This window comes from Formica exsecta, unplaced genomic scaffold (genome assembly GCF_003651465.1).
Source record: "Formica exsecta isolate Colony F162 unplaced genomic scaffold, ASM365146v1 scaffold21, whole genome shotgun sequence".
NCBI classification, from domain to species: domain Eukaryota; kingdom Metazoa; phylum Arthropoda; class Insecta; order Hymenoptera; family Formicidae; genus Formica; species Formica exsecta.
Window position 1 is genome coordinate 1,321,456 of NW_021849398.1, and position 11,595 is coordinate 1,333,050.

An 11,595-nucleotide genomic window follows, 5' to 3' on the forward strand; every position below is an offset into this window, starting at 1 on the left:
ACAATATATATATATATATATATATATATATATATATATATATATATATATATATATATATATATATATATATATATATATATATATATATATATATATATATATATATATATATATATATATATATATATATATATATATATATATATATATATATATATATATATATATATATATATATATATATATATATTGTGTTTTAACATATGTCATTCATCATATGAATCGTTGTGTTTTGCGCTTAATGTTAATATATTATATTAAAATCGTATGAAAGATGAATACTTTATTATTAAGTATCTGAAATTTATTATTCTAGGTAATTTTTGGGATAAAATTCATAATGCACCACAAACAGATTTGATATAATGCAAAATTTGTGTGTGGATATATTAGATGTAATATTAATAATTTCACAACACAGCGTTTCCTATTAATACGTATTCTATTAATATACATAACATTATCTCAATAAAAATATATATTGCATTCTCATATCATTATGCCCGCCGATGGATTCATTCACACCTATTAATAACAAAAATTATTACTTTTTTCATGCGACGAGACTGCATTTTGACGAAACACGACAAAAATACAATTGCATACATCTTATCAATCCTAAACGACTCATTCGACGACCAGTTCTGCACGCAAATTATGGACATATAGTTATTGACGCGACATGAAAATCTGACCATGATGAATGGTATTCTATCCATAGGATCTTTATATATTTCAATAAAACATTTTACAATGCCCGCAAAATAAAATAAACTCCTACGAAGCAAACTTGGTTTTTATAAAGAAACTAGTATCAATCGATCACATTTTTACATCTGACTTTTAGCATTGTGTTGAATTTTTTACTATAATTTATATTTTATTCTCTTTTTTTATTTCGTGTTTTTTTAACAAAAAATATTAAATTATATTAGCATTGAAAAATATTCATGGTTTGGTTTGAATGCGAAAATAATTACTATGTTATTTTAAAAATTTATAGTTGTGTTAGATATCGCGTGTAATTGGAAATGATATTAATGAATACTTGACTTTTATCATGTTTTTAATTGATTTAATTTTTTCCCATCGACAAACCGCACACGTAATGCCATTAAAAAAAAAAAAATTACACACTGCTATATTAACCAGATGAGTCATGAATGCGGTCATATCCGTTAAAAGAATATTGATTTACGCATAAAAAATTTGAAATTAAAAAACAGCTTGATATCGTCAATTATTAAAAGATCCAAAAAATTTCTCGTTGACATATAGCGTCCAAATTTTGCATAAACTTTATCCAAAATAGTTTCTCTTTTTATATAGGATTAATATATAATAATGTGTCCCCGTTCACAATTGATGATTGATATCTTTCTCAATATTGAAAAGATTATGTCAGTTTGAAAGTTTTTTTGGCTATATATTTACGCTTCACGGATTAGACGAATGGCTTATATCTTGATGGTGCAATATAAGTCGATATCGCAATTTTATTCTTGCATTTGATAAATAAAAATCATTGATTTTGATAATAAAAATATTGCAAGGAAAGACAGCAATATAACAAAAGATATTTAACAAAATATTGAAAAAAAAATCTTTTGAAGACATACACACACATTAAGACAATATTTAAATATATATTTACTGATATAAAAAATTTCGAAAACGTCATAATATACGATGTGAAAATAGGAGATAAAAATGATATATATTTATAAATTTAAAACACACACTTTTTTATAAAACATGCAATCTATATAGTAAATTAGTCTTTATAGCGATGAGATATATAGCTATTTTTCCGAGACACATACACGTACATATAAATTAACGAGATCCGGTTAGACCGGAATCATTATATACAATCTATAAAAAGATATTTCCGGTTAGTCAAGGATCGGACTTCAGCATTGAACAAAGGATTATCACTCTAAAATTGTCGAAGAACCGGTTTTTGAATGCCATGCTACCTTTTCTTTTACGTATCTTTATATACATATATGTTTCATATTTTTTATTTTTTTCCGCTGAAAAGGGAATGCAATCCACCTTGATTCGTACTTTGCTCTATAGTTCAACAGCAATTGACAGGTTTCCCAAAAAAAAAAAAAATCCGAGACCTTGATCATAATTTATCAATGGTTCAATTTGTGTTTTATAATTCACTTTTTAATTCGGGTTTTTTATGGCTACAGGCGACAGCAATCAGACGTCTTAAAGTGCTAAATTACAGAATTATAAGAACATCAATAATTTTAATAATGACATCGCGAATAAAAAACAACATTTAATAAGATTTCTAATGACCTAAGAAAAAAATTAATAGATTTCATTGATTAACTATAAAATATTCGACTTTCGTATTTTATATTATACCGTTTTATATTACATATATATATATATATCATCATATTTTAATCCTTTTTCATTACTAATATATATTTTAATTTATTTTAATTTAGATATGTTTTGCTTGTTTTAAAGCGTTTTTTTCTAGAAAAAAATAAACTGTTTTTGATTAATAATATTACAATATTACTATTAACATTATTAATTGCCACAGCATTCACTACGAAAGCGTATAATAATGGTATAATATATAAACTAATCTTTCATTAACAAAATTTATCGTGTTCTTCCTTGGATTATAAATCTATTTATTAGCCGTAGATGGAGTAAGGAGGTGAATTAATCAGAATTAGCAGAAATGTTAATACAATTGGCTTTGTAAGTCGTTGTTTGCAACGCGCGTTGCAACCTCATTTATTGCCACATCATACGTTGTTAACTGATACACATTGCGGCAAATTTCGTCTAGGACTGCCACGACTTTGTTCGCGGCTCTTTATGAGAAGCGTGGACTCGTAAGGAAAGTAAATATTACCGCACATTAATTACGCAACGCACGTGGTATACGACGCAGCATTATTATCCATAGACCGAAGGAAGGTTGTGAACACGGTAGTCTGAAGATTCAAGGTCACTATTATTAGAATAGTTATAACGAGACCTACATACGTGAGAACTGCTAAGAAAGTCAGACACACACATAAATGTCGTTTTGTGAAAAGATTTCAATTAAGTACCGACAAAAAATTCAATAGCAGATGTTTCCGTGAAAGTAGTTTTAGCTTTCATATAAATACTATTCTTGTCACTTATTTGCCTTCTATTCTCAGCGCCTTGTTTGACAATTAATATGTTAATTTTAATATAGCACTCAATTTTAATTCATCTCTATGCGCGAAAATACGAGATTATCTTATCACTTATTTCCTTTGATAGAATCAGCGATTTAACAGCAAAACAAATAAACGCTTATTGTGCAACTCTTACGCAATAGCTGTCATTTCTGTTATGATACATTGCTGTATTCAAATTCTGAACTTGTTGCGCATACATATAAGTCAAAGAATTTATAAACATAATACATGTATAAAACATTAAATAACGTGATAAAATAACGATAATGTACGTGAAAATATGCGCATTATCTGTCCCCTCTGCACTGTACTTACGCGTATTGTATTTTATGCGGTTACATAGTTAATCGAGCAAACAAACCACGATGCTAAGTGATTTCGTTTGCTTGGAGACCGTCGTCGTGGTTTCGACATCACGTCGTGCTCGTTCTCTCTAAACGTCCGGCTTTATTTTGAATTCAATTGCCACATATTATTGCGAGAAAAAATTGTATCATGTTATAACAATGGAAACCAGGTCGATCGTCCGCTATTACGGAAAGACTGATCATAAAGCTTAAAAACTATCACGAGCTCGCAATTTTTGATCGAAAAATAATAATTTAATTGATTATCAATAAATATTACAAAAAATATATTAGTATCAGAAATATATATAATTAGAGAATTAGAGAAATCATAGATCATACCATTTATCATTTAGTATATTTGATGAACCTCTCAATGCAAAATTTATGCATCCGTGATGCAATAACTGCAATAACTGTGCGAGACCATGTTGCAACTTTCTATAGTTAGATATTGTCGTGCACATGTCTGCGCTTTTGAAATCAATTCAATCTGAGTTCACCAATACAGTATGTAACATGTATATTATTGAAAAAGCCTATAAGTATCAGAAAATCCTATAAATATCTAAAAAATCAATTCTTTTCAATATTTTATAATATCTAGAAAAAATATTGATATATCATTAAGAAAATAATATCACAGTTGCTTCATTCACTATATTGTGTCATTTATTAAAAAATCATAAATTAATTTTTAGAGAGAGAGAGAGAGAGAGAGAAAGAGAGAGATGTATAGAAAATAATATTAGAAAAAAAATAATTTTAATCATTCCCAGAAACGCATATAAGAACATATAAACGCGTACAAAACTTTTTATTTCTTTCGCGAATGTAAAAAATGCATAGCGTGCTTCCTATGACGCATTAAAGTCCGATTCTATCTTATTGTCACAGATTATATAATATAATCATTCTTCACATATTATAAATTTTTAAGAATTCTTCTTTTCGAGCTAACTAATTATGCATAATGCCCGTTCAATGACACTCTGAAAATTCTTCGAGAAAAAAAGATTCGCATGTTAACCTTCTCTAATTTTTTAACAAGTTGTGATGTCATTCGGTATAGATCAACGACCTTACATATCCTTACCACGCTCAATTTTGCCAAATTAATTCATCATTTCGTCTATGAAATGAATTTTCAATTCGTCTTATTGTAAAAATCTTGCCTCGTGAATTAAAGTTTTTTTTTAAATTTTATATATATAAAAAAGAAGGAGAAAGATAAAAAAAGAGCGACAAAATTTCAAATTGAAAAAATCAATCCATGTCACATATAAATATTGCAAAGTAGAGATTGAATCATATTTCAGATACATATTATATTAGTGCTTATATCATCTATGAGTCAGTATTTCTTATAACTATTCTATTAACATCGACTGGAATTATATTGATCGACTCGTGCGTCGGCCTTATCCGAAAATTTTGTTTCCGTTTTATCGTAAATTACAACGCAGTTTACGAATAAAAAAAATATGAGAAAAATTTCTGAGAAATGGGTCGATCACAAATTGTCGAATCAAGGTGGCTGATTAAAATTCGATTAAATTTATTTACAGCGCATAATTAGCTGTTTAACGACCATGTACTATATTAACATTTTGCGAAAAGAAGAAGTACCTAATGTATTCTGCTCTTGCAAATCTGTAATCCCTGAAATCTCTAATATCCAAAATCTCGAAACCATAATTAAAAGTGTCATAATTAAAATAATTAAATCTATATTAACCATACATTGCCTTTGCAAGAACTGAACTGTTTCTATGAAAAAATGAAGATACCCCAGATCGGTATAGTTAAAACTTATCAAAATTTTCGGGAAATATAAAATAACATAAAATAGATTAAATGGCATGAATATATGATTAAACAAAAATAAAATATAATTAAATAGAATAAAAGGAAGTGATAAAATCGAGTTTTAAACAAAAGTATATCTCGCAAAAGGTCAAGATTTTGAGAAGAATAAATAGTTAATCCGTAATTTCTCTTGAGCGCATTGAGTCGTATTTTGAACAATAAGATGCTCCAACGAGAGTTCGAGATGCAAGTCGGTACGTGACCTTCGATTAAAGGTGTCAATTACCTCAGGTTCGTGATTTATATGACTGTGCATACGTGAAAGTGCGTGTAACGGATAAACAAGGACACCTCTGTGCGTTCTATGGAATGCACCCATACATAATACAATTAAAGGAGAAGAGAGGATTCTCATCCAATATTTATACAATGTTTCGTAACGTGGCATTGATTTGATAAACATTTCGTTTGCAATATCAAATATATATGATGTTTTTAATTCTTTATCTGAATAAACTTATAACAGACGATAATTTTTTTCATAAATTCTTATCGTTTGCTGTACGCTGATTTGCCGAATTATGTAATATACTTTAATACTGAATAATCTCCATATCTAATAGAGAATACATTTTGATATTTATTTTCAACAGATAGAATAATTTAAGACACATTTTTGTTGCAAAAAATTATACACACATATTGCACAATTTTAGTAACAAGAAAGGATATAAATAAAATTAATAAGTTTTACCAGTAAATGTTATAAAAAGAGATGTTCTCTTCTAAGTACGAATAAATTTTAAATTATTTTGTTTTTTAAACCAGTTAGCTATGCAACTGCCTAGGAACACGTTTAATAACAAGCTAATGAAGATACATAGACTTGTATCTGATCCTCCTCGTCTACGCGTTAATTACTTGTACAACAAGACATCGTAAACCGCGATAGAAGATGTAATATCACCGCATTTACACGACAAGTTAACGCTGCCGATTATTATCGTGCGTTTCGTAACGTATTAATTTTCTGTTTATATATATATATATATAAAATAATATCACAGTTGCTTCATTCACTATATTGTGTCATTTATTAAAAAATCATAAATTAATTTTTAGAGAGAGAGAGAGAGAGAGAGAAAGAGAGAGATGTATAGAAAATAATATTAGAAAAAGAATAATTTTAATCATTCCCAGAAACGCATATAAGAACATATAAACGCGTACAAAACTTTTTATTTCTTTCGCGAATGTAAAAAATGCATAGCGTGCTTCCTATGACGCATTAAAGTCCGATTCTATCTTATTGTCACAGATTATATAATATAATCATTCTTCACATATTATAAATTTTTAAGAATTCTTCTTTTCGAGCTAACTAATTATGCATAATGCCCGTTCAATGACACTCTGAAAATTCTTCGAGAAAAAAAGATTCGCATGTTAACCTTCTCTAATTTTTTAACAAGTTGTGATGTCATTCGGTATAGATCAACGACCTTACATATCCTTACCACGCTCAATTTTGCCAAATTAATTCATCATTTCGTCTATGAAATGAATTTTCAATTCGTCTTATTGTAAAAATCTTGCCTCGTGAATTAAAGTTTTTTTTTAAATTTTATATATATAAAAAAGAAGGAGAAAGATAAAAAAAGAGCGACAAAATTTCAAATTGAAAAAATCAATCCATGTCACATATAAATATTGCAAAGTAGAGATTGAATCATATTTCAGATACATATTATATTAGTGCTTATATCATCTATGAGTCAGTATTTCTTATAACTATTCTATTAACATCGACTGGAATTATATTGATCGACTCGTGCGTCGGCCTTATCCGAAAATTTTGTTTCCGTTTTATCGTAAATTACAACGCAGTTTACGAACGACAGGCACGTCGGGAGGTATCTTAATGGCTCTCTCGCATTATCATGTCAATGTCAGACGAGCGGGGTTTTACGTCAATAAAATTTCTTGCTCTCACGTTTGAAGCCGAGGCACGTAGCTGTTTTCATGCGATTTACGTGAATCCCCAACGCGATATATTAATTCTAGAAGAAAAGAACGAGAGATTCTTAAAGTCTTTCTTAAATAAGTGTGAGCATATTTTAATACGACATAACTCTCTTAATATGCTAATATTCGAGATTTTCGATATCGGAGATAATAAAAAGATTCTTATCTTGACTTTTTTCAGAAAATTTCCCCGAAGAAATCGATCTCGAGGCACGTAGATTGTTGCATTTCCTTCCTGCTTATGATCCTGGTGCAGGTGACGTCAGCGCAGAATGCAAACAACATTCTGATATCTTTCACGAGGAACTCGCGAAGTTTACACTATGGGCTCTCAAAAGTAAGTCAATCATCTATTTTCAATATTTTCAGAAACATAATCCAAGTAATATCAGCCAGAAATTACTAAAATTAAATTATGGGAGCAGTAATTATAGAAATTGCGTTATGTCTAAGAAATTCTTCCTTGAAATATAATTAATCAAACTTAAAGTGATTGAAAATGATCGAAAATGTAATAAACTTATATTTAATGATCTTTCACAATCGACTAGTATTATTATATAAAGCGTTTGTAAGTGAACATTAAGTCGCTATTCTGTACGCGACTGGGAGATTTGGCAATGGTTACTTCGAGATATTGGTCGGTGCCAGATTTCTCTTTTTGTTTGAATATTTATCTTACAATGTACGTATATACATCGATATCAGTTTATAATCGTTTCTTTAATCGTATTAACACTTCAACGCAAAAGCGCGGATGTTAATTCCGAGATCTTATAATCTAGTTTGATTAAAATAGTGTATTTTACACAAGCAATTTTTAAAATGTAAGAGATTAATTTCTTGAAAGTATCTAATGTAAGATCAAATTATTAGTAAATCTAATATAATTTTCTATAAAGGAAAAAATTATATAAAGACTATGTCAAAATAATTATACACAATATCTAAATATATTTTTATACCATTATTCTGATGTAATCACTTAATTTAATCACTTGCGTAAGAAACTGACTAGCTCACAATAAAATCGCCGTCATAGTCAGAGAAGGGCTCGTCTAACTTTTTCGATTTTCATAATATTTATTGATCTTTTAGTGTATGACGCGACCGCGAAAATACCTTCCGGTCTGCTCAACGGAAATATTAATCAATTCGGTGATTTCGACGAGTGCGTTGGTATCGAGGGCAAGAATGGCATTCGAGGACAATATTGTCTGGCGTATCTACAGTTGGATGTCGATCAGTCCCGATCGGACCTTAAATATCTGCATCGTTTGCTACATTCGCACTATGCATTCCGCAGTAACATGACCGACGTGAGTATAATGTACATTTTTGTGATGTGCTACGTGAATTGGTTTGATCGATCGTTTCGCAATTAATAACCGCCTCTTATCGCGATATCTCACCTTCGTAAGTAAAACAGACGATCGCTTCGGCACGTAGAATATCAAAGTCGTCTTGTCGTATGAGTCACTTAAATATTATTCCCTCCTTACTTTTGACAACGCGAGATTGCGATAATATGAGCAGCTTGTGCAAACATTCTGATAAATATTATGACGACGTACATTCACACGAAAACATTTTACGAAAGTGACATTTATTCACGGACGATTGATAATAACGTTGACAAAGATAAGATTCGTATATATGGATAATAAAATTAAAATCGAGTTTAAAAAATCTAAGCCTTCTGTTTGACAAATATTTCTTCTTTCTGAGTAATATTCGCGGCATTTTAATGATTCGATGGATCACCAAGCACGTTTAATCCCTAATGAATATGTAATAGACACATAAATCCGTGCCGCAGAATTTATGTAAATCGAAAGAGAAAGACAGCGACGCGGGCGGATGTCGACAAATAAAAGACGTTCACTCGACAAACAACCACGATGAAAACACAGAATGACATAGAATGAATTTTAACAGTACGAAACGGCAAACTACGTACAAGAAAGAACAGTTAAGACTAATACAAGGATTTACTCCCAAAACTTGAAAACTATCTAAAAACTTGATTTAAATTTAAAAACGAGGTGTGGCAAATGTATTCCTCGATTGAGGAATAAATTTGCAAAAAATGCATGTATCATAAGAATCTTGCGTAACATTGTTAGTAGCGATAGATATCATATGTCATATGTAATCAGATGCTTCAATTAAACAATGAATTGCATCATACCGTGGATTATATAAACTACACAAAGAATTAGTTTTGCTTCGATATTAACAATTTCTGGTTTACGATAATAATATATCATGACTGGGTATTACGTCTGTGTTCTGACAATCGGTTACAATCGGTTGCGTGTTGGCTTAATGCTAATGTCTATCATTGTTTATCATTCGTCTCGGCGAAACCAGGCGTATCAATTATTATTGCTTAATGCATCAATTATTTTCTGAATGAAATTATTCCTTCCGCCTTCATAAGGATCTTGTAAATATGATTTATGAAGCATCTCCGTTTGCTTTATTCATACACCTCTTATAATCGAATGCTTTAATAGACTTCCGTAAATACAATTTCGAAAGCGCTTGTGCGACAAGTATATTAAAATTCTCGTTGCTGTGAAGGTCGGTTATGAAATTGTAGAGAATCTTTGAAAAATAAAAATATCCTATTATCTTGCTATTTATGCATGTAATCATGATAATAAACATCGAGTTTTCCTAACATTTCAAACAACGTTCTGCAGATTTTACATATTTTTCAATATATTATAAAGATTTATTTCTGATGCCAATACTTAATGGTAATTTTTTTTTTTTTTACAAACACTTACAAAAGAGAGCATTAGCGTGCAGAAAAAATAATGGAAATGAGTTTACTTGGCGAAACAGAAATAATATTGTGTCACATAGTGAAAAAAATATTATTAATAATGTCCAAAAAACTAATTTATCAACTTCATATCAATTGCAACATTTACAAGATTCCTACATCGCTTATATATATATATCTAATTTTTCGGTAATATATAATTCTAAGTATCTGTCTACGTTGCGGCGCAGATTTACCTTTGTAATCTAACCGACAGCTTTGTACTATAACGCAAAATTAAGACTTGACATCGTTTATTTTGATATTCAGCCTGGTCACAGAGTACCGCGTTTTAGCACAGTAAATTGGGCCGTATGCACACCCGCATCATGTACAGCCCAAGACGTGAAAGCCTCTCTTCAATATGCTATCTCCAAGTACACGTCTCAAACTGGTCTCAAAATTAGGCTGCATGTGGACAAAGAGATGTGTCAAGTGAAAAAGGAACTTGTTCTATCAAAAGCGACCATCGCTACCAGGTAAAAAAAAATACTTTAATTGTGAAAAGCACTTGCATTATGACATATCCCGTAAAAAATAAGCGAATATTAAAATGTTGACAGAAACTTATTCAATTATTTATAATAAATTTCCGCCAATCTTTCTAAATTCGCTTCTTTCCCGAACTAGATAATTATTGCCGACTCTTAATTAAACTTTCAAAAGTTAGATATAATTTTCATATCACTTTCCACAGTCTTCTCTTCGCCGCCGTGTTCATCCTGACTCTCGTAGCTGCGTATTATGATCATTACAAAATATCAGCCAGTGAATTGCTTTTATCATTCTCTCTGAAACGTAACGCTCAGAAACTTTTCTCATTGGAAAGACCGCAGGGCGACATAGCGTCGCTTCATGGTATTCGATTTTTAAACAGCGTTCTACTGCTTATAGCTCACAAGAGTATGGCGGCGTTTTTTATTCCCTACATGAACCGGACTTACATGAGCGAGGTACATTGTTATCAATTTTTAAAGAGGCGAATATGTAGAAAACATATATAAAAAGATATATATGTGTGTGTGTATTAAACGTTATTTTACAAATAAAATATAATTTTGCAGGAGATTGTTATCTTCTTGGATATAAAAATATAAATAGAGCATTTAAAATAAAAGATGTTATTAAAATATATCATACATACAATATAGAAAATGTTATTTCTTAAATATTACACTTACTTTATAAATAAAAATTTTGTTTGTGATATATACACACACATACACTATAAATCGATTATTACTATTATCGATCATTATTATCGATCACTATTATCGATCTAGATAGGCGCTAATTATTTTAATTTGGAAATATGCGTGAATTTTGGGAACAGTTTTTAGGTAAATCGTGGTCCGTCTTAGGAAGA

At 29.9% G+C, this 11,595-nt stretch overlaps 1 protein-coding gene across 2 annotated transcripts in view; it reads left to right on the top strand.

The window, feature by feature from the left end:
- Positions 1–11,595, top strand: part of LOC115235101 (nose resistant to fluoxetine protein 6-like) — an 18,118-nt gene that overhangs the window by 3,335 nt on the left and 3,188 nt on the right. The window contains exons 1-6 of one of the 2 annotated variants that reach the window (XM_029806683.1): positions 7,300–7,477; positions 7,578–7,733; positions 8,495–8,715; positions 10,500–10,708; positions 10,927–11,182; positions 11,563–11,595. In XM_029806683.1, the coding sequence (XP_029662543.1) occupies position 7,733; positions 8,495–8,715; positions 10,500–10,708; positions 10,927–11,182; positions 11,563–11,595 (720 nt within the window). In that variant the 5' untranslated portion in view covers positions 7,300–7,477; positions 7,578–7,732. Of the gene's footprint in view, positions 1–7,299; positions 7,478–7,577; positions 7,734–8,494; positions 8,716–10,499; positions 10,709–10,926; positions 11,183–11,562 lie in introns of those variants that run through there. The other variant, XM_029806682.1, reaches the window with a different exon arrangement.